Source organism: Ambystoma mexicanum, chromosome 7q (assembly GCF_040938575.1).
Source record: "Ambystoma mexicanum isolate Mex_15411 chromosome 7q, UKY_AmexF1_1, whole genome shotgun sequence".
Taxonomy (NCBI): Eukaryota; Metazoa; Chordata; class Amphibia; order Caudata; family Ambystomatidae; genus Ambystoma; species Ambystoma mexicanum.
This window is the reverse complement of record NC_090941.1, coordinates 758,115,470-758,132,297: the sequence shown is the minus strand read 5'-3', so window position 1 is coordinate 758,132,297 and position 16,828 is coordinate 758,115,470. Positions and strand designations below refer to the sequence as shown.

The 16,828-nt window shown below is 44.8% G+C and overlaps 1 protein-coding gene across 2 annotated transcripts in view; it reads right to left on the bottom strand.

The window, feature by feature from the left end:
* Positions 1-16,828, bottom strand: part of ALKBH8 (alkB homolog 8, tRNA methyltransferase) — a 1,077,261-nt gene that overhangs the window by 997,292 nt on the left and 63,141 nt on the right. For both annotated transcript variants that reach the window (XM_069640672.1, XM_069640671.1), the window contains exon 2: positions 12,504-12,639. In XM_069640672.1, the coding sequence (XP_069496773.1) occupies positions 12,504-12,632 (129 nt within the window). In that variant the 5' untranslated portion in view covers positions 12,633-12,639. The remainder of the gene's footprint in view (positions 1-12,503; positions 12,640-16,828) is intronic.

Genomic DNA, 16,828 nt, shown 5'->3' with positions numbered 1-16,828 from the left:
TCGGTGTCGCACTGCTCGTGGTTGGACAGACTCATCGATATAATGCTTGATGGACTTTCCATTGAGGCATCCAATCCCCTTGAGGAGGTTCGGGTACTTCCCGAGAATGCTGTCGATGTCTTGCGACTCGGTCACCTCACATATGAAGCTTATGAGTCCCAGATCCTCTGCCGCATCTCCACTCAGTAGACACTCAATTCCTGCGTTCATGACGTAGATTTTGGACTGCAGTGATTTATCACCCTTGCTGAGTGTGGTCCGGAATCTTCCTACTATGGACAGTGCAGTTTTGCATCCATACGCAAACAATAGTGTGTCCGTTGTTTTCAGGACTGGTTGGGGCTGTAGTCTTCTGAATGAGGTTAGTAGCATGACGTTAACAGACGCCCCGGTGTCTATGGTCATTTGCGTATTTTGTCCTTCGATTGCTACTTGGCATTTCCGTCTTCTCAGTTTCCTTCTGGGTGTCATGTCTCCGTAGTTTAGTGCTGAAACCAGGTACACTTTCTTTCCTTTTTTCCATTGGTCGTTTGCAGCTTCTTGCTGGGTGTGTCACATCGTTCCCTTCCTCCTCGGACGACGAATTGGCGGTCTCGACACGGCGAGCACTGGCTTGTTTCTTCTTCTTTCCCGAGGTTTTGTCTTGGGGTGTTTGGGGTTGTTGTGGCAGCCCCCGACGACCTGCATACCTTTGTGTAATGGTCTTTTCTGGCACATGCATCGCATGTGGTACCTTGGGCCGGGCAGTTGTGTCTTCCGTGGCGAGGTCCTCCACACCACCCACATTCCGTAGGTCCCGGGATTCTTTGTTGCCATCTGGGGTGTGTGTTGTTCCCGCTGGCCTCGTCCCTCGTGTATTGGCGGTTCGTGCATTGGGCCACGGTTGCCATTGTGAGCGCTGGCTGGAGTTTCTGCAGGGTCGTGCCCATGTGCGCTGCACTGGCATGTGCCAACTCCCTCTGGCGGCCAAGTTACAAGATCCTGGTGAGAGATATGCCTTTTTCGCTTAGTACCAATCCACTTAGCTTCTCTGAGTGTATCCCATTGATAATCTGGCATCAGATCTCCTTTTCAATGTCAATAAATTCACATGAGATCATGAGTTTCCGGCGTCTTGTGTGATAGACATCCAGTGTCTCGTCCTCCAGCTGGATGGTGGTACAGAAGATGAACGTTTCATAGACTGGATTAAGCTGGGGGATGAAATGGGCCGTGAGAGCGTCCTTTGTTTGTTGGTAGACATCGAGGCCATCTGCTATTGCCAGCGAGTTGAATATGCGTAGCACCTCATCCCCGACATTCAGTAGGAGGTGCAACCTCATTTTCCTTGACGTGGTAATATTTTTGCAATCCATGGCCATCTGAAATTTTTGTATCCACTGCTGCCATCGTGGGCCAACCGAGGAGGGGTTGGTGTATGGGTTGAAAGGGCAGAGTGCGATGGTTTTTCCCTCCTTGCGGGCGTGCGTGCGGCGTGGATGGTGACAGGTTGGCAGCCATTCTAGAGGGCGTGCCGGGCCTGGGAGTGTATGTGCCTGTCGCCATAGTGCGTGGATCTGGTGTCTGTCAGTGCGCACTTGTGGCAATGCCCCCTCACCTTGGTATGGTGAGGGCGACTCTGCTTGGCTTCCACGTCGTGTGTCCAAGTGTTGGGCACAAGGCCTCTACTTATCTCTCTTTTCCCCCGGCTGTTGTGCCCCAAGATGTCTGCCCGTTGGTGTTGGGCCTCCCAGTGCTGAATTTGTGGCAGGTGTGGGAATGTCTGTGGTAATCCAACTTTTGGTTGCTGGGTTGTTTTGATTGCCCCCACCGTGATTCCAAAAATGTCGCCCTTGCCGAGGGCTTTATTTGCTATGCGGCAGCGTCACGTGTGCCGTTCTGATCGCTTCCCTCGTCGCCAGTGTTAAATCCTATTTCCCTGCCGATGCGTCGGCGGGAAACAGGAGATGAGGGCTTTGGACTGCAAGGTCCCGTTGCGCAGCTCCAGCGGGAGCAGTCAAAGACACGGACACACGTGTGTTGCTGTCCTGCCCCGGAACTGCCCTCGCGGAGCGGGGGCGGGGCTTTTATTAGTGACGCCTTACGTCACTGCGTAGCGGGACGTAAGGTGGGTATAACAGACACGTGCACACGCCCATTTGATATACTCGCTCAATTCTGTTCCTTTGTATTCTAGCACTTTGTATTCTATCAAAACAATTTCTTGTTGAATCCCAAACTTAGAGTGCAGACGTGCCAAAGTCCCTCAATTGAGAGAGAAGGCTGGAAGATAAGACTGCTGTGTTGCAAGATTCGGATTTACGTAGAAGCTTTTACGTGCGCTTGTCACATGTTCAGTGCCTAGTCGTCCTATTTGCAATGGATAAAGATAGAAAGGGGGCTGAACCTTGTGTATGTTATATTATTTACTTGGGTTTATAAAGCACAATGCTGCCATTTTAAAACAAGTATTAACATTTTGGTTTTGATCTCCTGTTCTTAATCTGGGCAAGCCCGTTATCCTCGCGTTCCAGCTGCGGGCCTAATGCATAATCTGATTGTTTTATTTTTCGCACAAGAATCACATTATTGGTCTCACCCTATCATGGTTTAAGGCGCAAAGTGGAGTAACAGCTATTGTGGAGTCCCTTTGTGCTAGATACTCCAAAGTGGCAGAAGGGGGGCTGCTTTAGGTGGTTTGTGCGGCGATGAGATTGCCAACAGCTTGTGTATGCACCGCATAGGTCTTATTCTTTGAATTGCAATTTTCAACGTTTTGAGTTTCTGTTGTCGCGCGGTGGAACACTTATGGTTGGGGTGTAAGATGTACAAATGATTATTCTGCAATGTCTATTGGTGTGGTTTGATGCAGGTACTATAAGTAGCCCGGACCTGGGATATTTTAGGCGGTTATGGATGCTTATTATATTGAGGTTTCTTTAGGCCCTCAAGGCATGCACTCTAGGTGATAGTGATTGATATGGTTGAAGCGATAAACTTGAGGTTGTTCAAGGTGTTTATTGTTTGGTGGTATTACTAGAGCTCAAGATTTGTAATGTACTCAACAGAGCCGTAGTATAGTGTGACAGGTTGAACTTGGTTCTGGAGCAGTATACCTCTAAGATTTGGAGTGCTGTCGTGGAGGGGGGAGTGGAGTTCTATTTGTGTAGAGAACGACTGTAAGGTGCTTTTGGGTTGCGACTGGTAATATCAAGTTAGTGGTGTGCTTGTTGGTTAGTTGTGTGTGGTCTTTTTGTATTAGTTGTGTGTGTGCCTCTTAACAAGGTGGGTAACGGAAACTTTGACTATGGTGGACTGCTCCAAACGTAGCTTGAAGGTGGTCTCTTGGAATGTCAATTGAGCCAACTGTGTGAACAAATGGACGAAGATTTTGGATCGTTTAAATGAACTAGGGGCTGTTCTAGCCTTCCTGTAGGAATCTCACTTGTTAGAAACAGATGCGGATACCTTGAGGAGGGGATGGGTGGGGTGGTTTTTTTGTTCATCCTTTACTTCCAGTTCCAGGCGGGTCTGTACGTTAATTCAAAAGAATTTTCCAGTGTCTGTAATCTCCTGCAAAAAAGACAGTGATGGTAGGATGGTATATGTTACTGTGAATGTGCAGAATTATATGTATGGGATTTGCAATATTTATGCTAGAAATGGGGGAGGGCTCATTCCTTCTTTCTTTGGCTCAGTTTGTACAGAATATGGGTCAGAATAATGTCATCTTGGGGGGAGATTTGAATGTCACATTGGACTTGCTAGTAGACCGGAGGGTTGGTTCCTCGTGTTCTGATGCTGGGGGCAACCACAGGGCATTCATGGGTCATTTGGAGGAATTCCAGTTTCTAGATGTTTGGAGACTCATTCATCCACATGCTAGGCAATATACCTTCCATTCTGGGCATCATAACATGTGTTCCCACATTGATCTATTCCTGACAACTGGTTTATGCACACACAATTTTCTGGTTGGGGACATATGTTCTATTTTGGTTTCAGACCATGCCCCTGTGTCAATTGAGGTTGCAATGTAATTTCCAATGCCAAAGTCTAGTTTCTGAAAAATGAATGTTAGACTACTTGATGATGTAGAGGCTGTGGATGAAATAGTGAAAGAAGCTGAATTTCTTGTCAAGAAGAACTGGATGGATGAAGGTTACATGAGGGGTCTGTTGATAGGTCTCTCTAGTAAGAGGGGCAGGTTGAGGGAGGTGAAATCACTGGAGGGAGAAGTACTAAGTTTAGAGAGGCAACTGATGATACACTGTACTATGGAGCAAAGTACTGAATTGAAACAGAAGAAATACACACTCGAAAATTTGCATTCTGAAAAAGCAGATAAGTTAATCTTCAGAACTTGATGTAATTACTATGAAGGAGAAGAGAAATGTCATCGGCTGTTGGCTCATTGATTGAGGAGTATGCAAAGTGAGAAATCTATCAGTGCGATTCCTGGCTCGACTGGGATTCCGTTGTACGAGAGTTTCGAGAATATTATAACAGGTTGTATACTTCCGAGGTGAAAGTGAGCCATGAAGACTTGGATAATTACATTAAAGACTGCAACTTGCAGATAATCAACGAGACTACGAGAAGTAGTTTGCATGAGGAGCTTGGTGTGGGAGAAATGAAGAGAGCTGCCTGTCATCTGAACGTAGGTAAATGGCCAGGCCCTGATGGTCTGCTGCCGCAGTTGTACCGGATTATGCCAAATACAGGGTATGGACTGATGCTTGCGATGCAGCATTCTTCAAAAGACAAGGGGCTACTCCCTCCAACTACCAGACATGCATCTATTTCATTTTTGTGTATGTTTTTTTAATTCATTTTTTTACATCAGTGCAATGTACAGACTCGTATAACCTTTCACATGACAACACATGTCTGATTGTGTCTGCTAATTCCCTTATCCCTCCTATCCCCCCCGCCCTCTTCCCCGCCTATTCCACTCCCAACAACCGTTAAACATACTACAGACTGTACTGATTATATCAATTAGTCTCTAGTCCCCCAGTTGCTCCTGAGCTTGCGCTTCATCATTGGTATCTTTGTGCGCGGAGACTGTTAATTCCTGCAACATATGTTTCCAGGAGTCTACATTTGGCTCGCTCTGGCCTTGATGAGCCGCCTCTTGCCACACTGCGGTTTGTGCCAGCGACCATTTCTGGAGGTCTTTCCACCACTGGCACACCTCTGGGCCGTTGTGTATTTTCCAGCCCATTGCTATCCTTTGTTTCACCAGGATACATGCCAGATCCTTCAACTTACTAACATGTCTTATTTGCTTTGGTCTCGCAAAGCTACTGAGCAAACAGTCAGTTGGAGATTGAACATCTAATGGTATACCTGCTGTGGTCAAGGCCTGGGCTACCTCTTCCCAATATTGTCCGATATTCGTACAAGCCATAACATGTGCACTAGGTCAGCATTAATCAGTCCACCTTTCGGGCAGTATTGTTCCCTTGCCTTAATGAATTTGGCTATTTTCTTCGGGGTTAGATATGCCCTATGAGTTATGTACAATTGGATCAGCCGAAGTTTAGCATTTATGGACACTTCCTTATGATAGGCCATTGCTCTGCTCCAGCCTTCATCTGTCAATTGCTCCTGCAAATCTGCTTCCCAGTTACGCCTAGTCTGCACCAACACATCCCCCGGTCCCGACATTAATGCCTCATATATTCTCCATACAGCTTGCCCTCCTTATGAAATATCGTAGAGTGGTTTTATTGTTTTGTCCTCCTGCAGTACCCTGTCCGCATCCAGCCATTTCTGCCTAAGTAGCGTGAGAAGTGTAGTGTAAATTATATGTTGTCCCAGCTGAACGCCTGTTTCTAGGTCAAGTGCACTAAAATTAATTGGTCTCCCTTCCCGTAGCACGTATTCCATTCCTCATGTTCAATCTAAGTTGTGCATCTTCCAAATTCAGAGTCACCAATGGAATCTGGGGGTAATAGGGTGTTCCTTTCCCTAAAAAATGACAAGCTCTGTGCCAGATTATCCTGCCCAGCTTCAGCAGCAACAGAGGTTGCGAGCCATGCGGCGCTACAGTCCATATCACCTCTTTTAATGTATGGAGCACATGCAGCCTGTAGTAGTAGAGTTTCCTGGGTCTGTTCATCCAACAGCCAGCTTGTGACGAATTGTAGTTGGCTCACCACAAAATATACTTCAGGATTTGGCACTTTTATCCCTCCTTGATCATATGTGCAATGCAATTTTGTTAGTACCAACCTGCTGCTCGTGTTATGACACAGAAATTCCCAACATATAGTATCAAGTTTCCTAAAAAGGCTTTAAGTGTGTCGTACGGGACATTAGTGAAGTAATGAAGTAGACTCGGAAGCACCACCATCTTCTTCGCTCTCCCCATCAATGATAACGGCAACTTATCCCAGAAAGTAATGGATTTCTTAATTCTATCCACCGCCTTTAGTGTATTTTATATGTGTTCTATCTTAGTGTCATGAAAAATGTCTACTCTCAGGTTTCTAAATGTGCTCACCTCCCATTTAAATCGGTAGCACCGGCAATGCGTTTGCGGGTTTCCCTTTATAACCTCCCAGGGGGAATAAACAGGACTTCTGCGCATTGATCGTGATACCAGACAGGTCTGCATAACGCTTAAACATATCTAGGGTGTTCTGTAGGTTTGTCTCTGGGTGTTGTAGATATAGGAGCATATCATCAGCATATAGAGAAATCAGGTTCTTGCTGCCCCATGTAACTATACTTGCAACTTGATATTCCTTCCGGAGATAAACCGCTAAAGGTTCTAAGGCTAGAATAAATAATGGTATTACGTCCTTTCATCGGCAGGAATTTTTACGAGTGGATTTTAAACGTGCAAGAAATTACGAAAAAGGTTATCTACATTTCTTAGGGTGTTGGGGGGCAGATAAGGGTTGCGGGGGTCAGCAATAGTTAGAAAATAGGTGGTGAAGGGGGGGGTTTGTCCCCCCAAAAAATGTGATGACCTTTTATATTGTTGTGTACATGTTTAAAAGGCAATCGTAAAAATGCCTCATGATACATTTTTTTATTTGTAAATAATGATGAAAGAAAGAACATATAACAAAGAACATGGGCGACCATGGGCAGCCATGCTGTGTGCCTTTACTTAACTGCCATTGTTCCGAAATGTGGGTGCCCGTCTTGACTCTCGCCACTGGATTGCTATTTAGAAGCCGTAACCATTTAATATATGTGGGCCCTATACCAAAGCTTTTCAATATCGCCATCAGCCATGGCCATCTGACCGAGTCAAATGCCTTGACTGCGTCAAGCGAGACCACCGCCAATGATATGATATGATATATGATGATATGGCATTTATAACGCGTCTATACACAAGTGTTTCAAATGGCGTGTGCTCCCTTGGGTATGGTCTATGATATGGTGTAACCTCCTAAGGTTACACATACAGACCTGTCCGGAACATACCCTGACTGGTCTGTATGTATGAGCGTGGATATTGCTGGCTTCAGTTTATTGGCCATTAAAGCTGTGAGAATGTTCCCATCTTGGTTCAGCAATGAGAGGGGTCTGTACGATCTGCAGTCGGTATCGGGCTTATTGGGCTTGAGTAGCGGGATAATAACTAGACATGCATCTATTTAGCTCTCTCTGAAGAAGGGCAGGCCTCCCTCTAGCATGGGTAGCTATAGACCTATAAGCCCAATTAACAGTGAAAACAAAATATTTACTAAGGGGTTGGCTCTGCGGCAGGTGAACATTTAGCTTCAGATCGTGGATTCGGGTCAAGCAGGTTGTGTTAAGGGGGGGGCATGCCTCTGAACATGCGCAGGCTGATCCTGACCCTATGTTTAAGTTGAAGGTCATCATCAGATATGGCAGTCCTTTGGACGTGGAGATGGCATTTGATCAAATAGAATGGATCTTCCTCGTGGCAGTTTTGAAAGGTTTTGGATTCGGACATACTCTGATACAATGTATACAATTGCTGTACTCCAGATGCACAGCCTCTGTGAATACGAATGGTCTGTGGTCTGGCTTCAAATAGTTTTGAGCTGGAGAGGGGTACAAGAAAGGGATGTTGCCATCTCCGCTGTTTGTTCTTGCGATGGAGCCTTTAGCCAAGAAGATCAGAAGGGGTCCAGAGATACAAGGAGTTCAGTTTGGAGAGGCAATTTAAAAGTTATGGCTTTAGGCCGAAGATATGTTGCTGGCGATACAAGATGTGGGTACTTCATTTCCGGCAACAAATTGACACCTTCGATAACTTCTCTGGCTACAAAATATACTGGTCAAAGTTGGAGGTGATGGATGCATCAGATACATGTACCAGTCAACAGCTCAATAGATATGGATTCAGTTTGGTACTCAGAGAGAATGAGATAGTTGGCCATTTGGCTAACTAAGAATCTGAAGCACATGTTGGAGAAAAATATGAAGTGTATGATTGTGAATCTAAAGAAGGATCTGGATAGATGGTCAGAATTGAAGATGAGTCTTTGGGGGGAAGGTGAAAGCTGTTAAGATGACATCCGCTCTACGCTTTAACTATGTCCAGATTATGGTTCCACTATCAACAAAGAAGAAAGATTCAAAGAGAATTGAGAGCCTGATACAGAACTTTTTTTATGGGACGGTAAACAACCACGCTTGAGGTTTTGGAAGTTGCAGCTGCTGTTTGAGAAAGGTGGTTTGGGAGTGCCAAACTTTTCAAATGATCATCTGGCTTTCACTGCAAGACACTTGCTTCCTTTTGTTGAGGATTCAGCAGATGTTTGGACGCAAGCGGAAATTACTATGTGTACACCCGTTGCCCAGAGTTATCCTGACATAAGAGGATGCAAGAGGATGTAAATCATATCCACCAACAAAGTTCTTGAAGGAGTGCTGGCGTAGGATTAAGGAGTTGACAAAAGAGTATGCCGTCCATTCTTCATGTTCATTGTTATGGCTGAACCGTGAGATTGAGTTGGAGGGGGAAAAGCTGTTCTGGCCAAATTGGTTCCTGCGTGGAATCCAGTGGCTTGGTGAGCTGTTTGTGAATAAAAAAATGGATCCCTTTTAGTAGGCTGTCGGCGTAGAGGGGCCTGCAGGATTGCACCTATGCTGAATATGGAAAATTGAAGAGGGCTGTTGGTGAGGGGATACCGAATGAGGAAAAAGACCTTGGGGTTGCTGGAATTCTAACTGGATGGTCTTATTGCTTCTAAGATATATAAAACACTTAGTGAAATACAAGGAGGTAAGTGAAGTTCTCCTCAATTCGTGGTCAAAAGCGATTGGATTAGAATTGAGCGTGTGTAGATGGGACGACTTATGCAGGAAAGTGACCTTGGCATCATTAAACCTTGGTGAAAGGGTGAGGTAGATCAACATTCTAAATAGAGTGTAATGGACTGTGGTCAAGCTCCATAGAAGGGGATTGCTCGACTCAGAGGCCTGTTGGAGATGCAAAAGCAGAACATATAGTTATGCAGCGGGTTGAGGTTGTTCTGGAAGGATGGAAGGAAGTAACAATGACAATGAATGAAGTCTTGATGCTTGATATAGATTTTGACTTTTCGTCCATTATTTTGGGTGAGAATGAGGAAGCTGTTATAACCGCAGAGAAGTTGGTTCTTCAGGACATCATTATCTGCAAAGAAAATAATACTGCGGGACTGGAAAAGTGAAAGAGTCCCATCTAATTCTGTACAGTTGGAGGATGAGCATAAAATGTCTTTCGTGGAAAGGGTGCTTCTGTGTAGAAATAAGAAAAGCAACCTTCATGCGGAGATATGGGGAAGGTTTCTAGAAATGTAAACATTTGTGGTGTTCTCCATGTGTTCTTCTGACCAGTTGTGTGGGGAGGAGGTCCTTGTTTATGCAAAAATGTTTGCTTGGATTTTTTGGCTTTAATACAAATGTGAATACAAAAAAAGAAACTGAAGTTTAAAAAAAACATATGTATGATTTTGACGGTGGGATGTTTGGTTGAATTTTGACCAGTAGGTTTGTGGGGTGTTCGGGATTTTAAGATTATATGGGCGCTGTCTGGCTATCTATGGTATACTGTGTATTTTTATTTTGTAAATGGAGAAATCGAAAAAAAGGTTTATTACTACTACTGTATCCCTTGGGTTTTTACAAAAGATGCAGGACTATTGCCAAAACGGAATGCAGCAGTGGGGTTCCATGTGTTGATATCCCTGCAAAAATATCGTGATACAAAAATATCACCATATTTTTGCAGCGATATTGACCCATGGACCCTGCGGGGGACACCCCTGCAGCCCCCAAATTATTTTAAAATGTGCGGGTGACACCCCTGCGACCCCCGCTCCCACAAAATATCCCCACCAAAAATATTGCCTATGGCGAGACAAACGGCAATATGTACGGCGATATTTTTGGTGGGGATATTTTGTAGGGATACCATCAGTGGCTAATCTGCAGTCGAGGAGTTAACAGTGGACACCCACACACACACACACAAACACACAGTGAGGATATGAAAACGTCTCATAACTCAAATTCTTTGCACCAGGAACTCACACTCCTCTTCTTCTAGTTACATAAATTACACTTACATAAACTACACTACAGCCTCTAACAATGACCCACTGGAGTGTTTATTTAATCTCCCTTTTGGGAATATTTTTAGAGACAACCTAAACAAGCACTGGCAATACCAACAGTTTGACCTTTTGTGTAGGCATAGGAAAGGCACTTGCCAGGCACTGCCATAGTGGTATTAATTGGCCATTGATGGTGGTAGGTGCAAAATGGTGCAAGTAACTTGCCATTAGCTGTGCCTGCCATATGCCTAATACTTATACACAAGTGAAAACTGTTGGCTTTGCCAATGCCCGTTTATAACAGAACTTCAGTGAAGGACACGCATAGTTGAAGGCAGACCTGGTTATGACATTTATATTATACCAGTTCCACATTTGCAGGTCCAATTAAGTCATTAACTCTCAGAAGACTGCTTTGGAAAAACACTGAAAGGCACTGCAACTGCACAGTTTGATGGTAAGGCTTGATTAAATCGAGCACAAAGAGTTCCCATGAGGAGATGTTTTGGGTAGCTAGGGGCAGGAACTGCGTGGGGATGGCCATACGGATTAGCATGGCCATGGGCAGACAATTAAAGAAACAAATTAAAGTGAAAGTCATCAATTAGACAGACTAGAACCATCAACTCCAATTGTCTGATAATTCCCAGATTCAAACTCTCCACCATTGGAGGCAATAGTTTCCCTGTGAAAGCTGCTACATTCTGGAATTCCTTGCCACATAACCTGAGAGCAGACCAACCCTACTTTCACTTTAGAAGGAACTTCATCAATCATCTTAATTCCAACAACCCTAGTCACCCCTCCTAGTAGTACCACTTACCCTACAGTATCATACTAAAGTGCCTACCTAAGCTCATGACACTGCACTATTACTACACCATCTTCTCCACACAAAATCATACCCACTTCCTTCTTCTGTACATAATTGTATACTTATATACCGCTGTATAGATATTGATATTTTTTATGGTTGAGGATTTTGTATATTTTACATGTCTGTAATTTTTCATTGTATATGTCTATAATTTGTCACAACTGTATATTTCTGTAACATTGTAAGCCTTGCATATTCTTTCTGTTTGCGCCCTGCTGCCTCTGGGTATGGAGCGCTTTATAAATAAATAAACAAACAAACAAACAAACAATGGGTGGGCTCATTCCACCTATATACTGTGTGTCCCTCCTCGTATGTTATTCCTCTGTGCCCCTCCTTGTATGTTATTCCTCAGTGCCCTTCCTCTGTGCCCCTCCTCATATGCCATTACTCCCTATCTGTACTCTATTGCAATAGTTTAGGCTTGTAGCTGTCGCAAGCAACACCTTATACCCAAACTAAAAAGGGTTGACACCAGGTTTCAGTTTATGGGCCAATGTCAATGTTAAAAATGTTTAACAAGGCCTTAATCGGGAAGAAAATAGCTTCCAGTCACTTAATGCAAAACAACGCTGTTTGATGCCAGTGTGAGTCTTTAAACATCGTGTGTGCCTTCACTGGGATTACTTTTCATGGGTTGGGATGGCTTATGCTTCCAATAAAGTCAATAGTCCCAGGCACAATTGATAGATAACAGCCCAAATCCTGAACCTTCGCTTCCTTTAATTACCACTGCAGTTTCGAAGATGTTTTAATGAGTTGAAATGATTGCGGGTAATTAGGGGTTGCACAATCTCGCCATTGTTTTTTTTTCTTTTACATGGACATGTGGTAGATCCTTCTCCATATGTAGGCTGTACTTTCTGGACTGCTCAAATGAGTTGCTTAGCCGGCACAGAGCTCATGCTGCCTCGGTGGGTGGGCTTTATCACATCTTGTATTGTATTTGGTCCATTAATGTGCGCGTACATGGCTTAAGTCATCTAGGCTCCCTCTGTCGAACCAAAGGAGAGCATGTTGTGTGTGAGGTAAATGAATGAAGGAATTGATAGCTCTTGTTATCTTGTTATGGGCGCTGTGCAGAGCATAAACTCAATCTTAAGACTCACCTGAGTGGCGTGGGACACGCTTTCGATGCCTTCGTGCCTTAGCAGGGTGTGCCTGGCTTTATTTTGCTTTCTTAGCAACTTCTTGTCCCTTTTGCTGAGCTTCGGGTTGCGTTGCCCCTCACAATCCATATTCAGCCTGTTTACCAGAAAAAAGAATCTGACATCAGTGGGACACAAAATATGCAATGACCTGCGGTCCAGGCATTGGGTGCACAATGGTATTTTGCAGTCCCTTCAAAATGGAATTCAGATTTTCAACACATACGTTACAGAAAGTCATGATTCTATTAAAGACATGGCGGCAAAGGATTATGCTTTCTCTCATCTTTACTTTCTCAAGCAGCATTAAGTAGCAATACCAAACTGAACATAAAGCGAAAAACTACAAATCCCAGCGTAGTTTGAGTCTGTAGTAGTTCTCATTGTCATTAGTCCTTAAACAACACGTGACTTTTCTACACCAATAGTCCATAACCAACACTATAAACACTGTCCACTATCATAATTCCTCCTTTTTCTTTCGCTGGTCTTCTCATCTTTTGCATCCCAACTAGTAAACGCTAACTGTAGTCAACCTCCAAGCTGAACCATCATGTCCCTGTCTGTTATCCGCAATGGAACCTGAAATATAAACCACATCTCAGACATCTTGTACAGTTCGGTGGGTAATCGTGCTACATTAACATTTGCTTAACAGAATTGCATCACACATTATATCATAACATTTATCATTGCTCACGATAATTCGGGTGGGATCATCCTTCGCCCCGTGTCTTTAATAGAATTATGACTTTTTGTAACGTATGTGTTGAAAATCTGAATTCTTTCTCAAGACCCAGAGGCTTGGATTATGCTTGTTCAAAGCTTAGTTACCACCAATGTTGCCATCTTTGCGACTGGTTTGAAATAAAATGTCTTGAATGTCATTTAATTCGACCAGTCTGCTGCCTTCATAATATCCTTTAAATGGGCTCCCACATTAAATGCCTAGACGTCACTGTGCCTTCCGCGGAATGGGCACCATTACACGTTACATCAATGCCTGCTTGGCTCATCACCCATCTCATCCATCTTGCAAGAGTTGCGGGAGCTACCGCCCGATGGGTCTCCTCAGCGCAATAAGCAGCTGTGAAACCCCTATGGGTCGCATGTCTTTTGTCATGTTTTCGTATGTCTGTAAACATCGTACCGGGCATAGTCTGGGTTGTCCTGGGAATGAGTCATAAGATACCGTTCTCAGATTCGTTTTTGTTCTCTTTGAGATATAAAAGGTTAGCCCTGAGGAAGAAAAATATCTTTTATTAACTTCTAATGCTCTCATGTCCGATACTCGCTTGCACGACAATAAACATAATAGCATTGTAATTCTCGCAGATAACTCTTTCCTGGATAATTCACTGTTGTCCGGCCATGCTGTGAACATCCTCAAAACTCTACATCCCACAGCTGGTCATATTTTTCTTTAGGAGGTCTGATCAGTCTGACACCTTTCAGCAGTCTGCATATCGAGAAATGTGCTATCCATTCTAGCGGGATGAACGTTTCTCTCCATGCACTAGCTTTGCCAGTATGCCCATGCTGACCTGTAAGCCTTCCTGGTCCCCAGAGTCCAGGACTCCTCGAAGATGTGTTCAGCCTCACTCCATAGTCCTGGCCTAGTCCACGATCCCCTGAGATTGCCCATGCAATGAGGCTGAGGCTGCCTGCTCTCACCAGGGGATGACTGTCCCCCGTAGGGTCTCGAATTATCAGGTCGAGCTTCGGAAGAGCAAATGGATTGGCATAACCTATCTGCAGCAGATCTGGGCGCCATGCTTGGCCTCTCCAATCCGACTTTATCAGAGTTATCGACACACATTGTCTCCTCACTTGGGCCAGCGTTCTCGCTATCATTGAAAATTGCGGGAATGCATACTCCGTGAATGGGCCCGAAGTCTGCAGAAATGCGTCCGTCACCTATGCCTCGGGATCTGGCCTTCAGCTGAAAAAACAAGGTATCTGTCTGTTCAACCTCAATGCAAATACGTCTCTCTGAAATGGTCCCCATCTTGTCGTCAATTTTTGGAATACTCTCTCATCCAGCTTCCAATCGCTGGCAGCTCTGAGAAACCTGGAGTTCGAGTTGGCTACTTCATTCTGGCGACCCGGTAGGTATTCTGCCATCCCTGACACCCCTCTCTGGAGGCATAAGTGCCAGAAATCCTTTGCCAGTTCCGCCAACATCCTGGATCTTGTGCAGCCTAGTCTTTTTATGTATCTGACTATGTGTCTGACTGCGGAAATGTCCATCTGCAGGAGAAAACAACATTGAGCCCTCTCCTGTGTCCAACATTTCACTACGAACAAGCCTGCAAGAAACTCTAGGCAGTTGATGTGTAGATCCAACTCCTTCTCTTACCAGCTGCCTCCTGTCGACAGATCCCCACACCGGGCTCCCCAGCCCCATCTGCTGGCATTGGACTCAATTACTAGGACTGAGGATGAGCCAAATATTGCTTTCCTGCTCCATGCCTCTGTGCTGTAGCTACCACTCCAGCTCTTCTCTCATCTCCTGCGATAAGGGCACCTTTTGCTCGTAAGATACGCCTCTCCTGAGATGTTGGATCTTTAATGTCTGAAGGGTTCTGTAGTGGAGTGGTCCTGGGAAAATCGTCTGGATTGAAGACGCCAAGCGCCCCACTTGTCTGGCTATCTCCCGCAGCGACATCATCTCTCTTGTTAAGAATATTCCTCATTTCTTTCTTGATGTCATTCCCTCGAGAGGTGCCCACTATGAAAACCAGAAACTCCATGGTCTGTTTGGGTTGGAGGAAGCATTTCTCCCAGTTCACCAAAAACCCTAACCGAAGTAGCAGAACTGTTGTGGATTTTACCTGCTTCTTGATCAAATCCGTGTCTTTACACATTACGCAAATGTGGTCTAGGTAAATGTATCCCCTGCTCACTTAAAGACATCACTACAGGCTTCATCAACTTTGTAAAGTACCACAGGGCCGACGCCAGTCCGAAGGGCAAAAATGTGAATTCCGATATCTGCTCCTTCCATCGGAATCTTAGAAATGTCCTTTGTTCTACTGCAACTGGCACTGGCAGGTATGCATCCCTGAGATCTATCCTGACAAGCCAGGCCCTTCGCTGTAATATCCCCTCCATCTTGAAATGTCTGTAGACCACAAAGCTGTTCAACTCTCTTAAATGTATAACTGGTCTAATTTTGTGCTTGCTTCTTACTAGAAACATATTGCTTATGAAACTCCCTGACAAATTTGTCGCTCGCACTATTGCGGTCTTCTGCACTAGACCCTCTAATTCTGCATCTAGTAGTGAACTGTCCGTTGTGCTCTGTATTAACTCATTTGCCACTTTTCTTCAATTGGGCTTGAATGACAGTCTATCTGAAAACCTTGAACTGTATTTATAACCCAGCATCTGATGATATGTTGTACCACTGTACTACGCATTTCCCTAGCCTCCCGCCTATCGCGGGCACTCTCTCTCACACACTGTGCGCCTGAGCTTCTGCTCTCACCTGTGTTAAGCTGCTGTTGACACTCTGTCTGCCTCCAGTCCCTTCCTCTCCCGCTTTCTCTTGATGGGAAGAATGGGTTGGTTTTTTCGGTCGTCTTGCCTCCACGGATTTCTGTCGTTAAAGGACCTGTTGAAAGAATGACGGCTGGCCGATCCGCCCCTTCCTCTGTCAGCCCAGCCAAAAATGTGTTTCCCAAACACCCTTTTCAGGGACACCTGATCGATGGCGGCATACGAATTGGCAAACTTTGTTAGCTCCTTTATGAAGGAGTCGCCAAATAGTTTTCCTTTAGCCGCCACCGCTGTCTCTGACGTAACTAACTCGCTGGGCTTAGGATCTATCTTTACGAGGATTGATCTTCGTCTCTCAGTCGTTAATGCACTGTTGGTGTTGCCTAACAGGCAGATCGCCCTCCGAGTCCAGCCTCTCAGGATTGTTGGGTCAATGGTCTTGTTCTTGTCTCTAGCCTCATCTGCCATCTGTAGTATCTTGGTAATGATATTGATGTGTTATATATATATAAAGTGCCTTTACCCGGTAAGAGGCCTGACAACATCTAGCATCTTGTCTTGGCATGATCGCCAGGACCTATCCAGCCCTTTTTTCATATCCTTTGTATATTTACTCATAAATGTTACCATCTTGTCATCAATCTTCGGAGACTCTGCTTTCCCCTCCGGAAGATGAGGCCTCAGGCATTCCAGCCTTAGTTTGTTCCTGGCCTCTTTCGTTAGCGGCATCCTCAGCCGCTTCTTTAGATATGATGCTATTTTAGATGGCGGTTCCCACTCCGCAG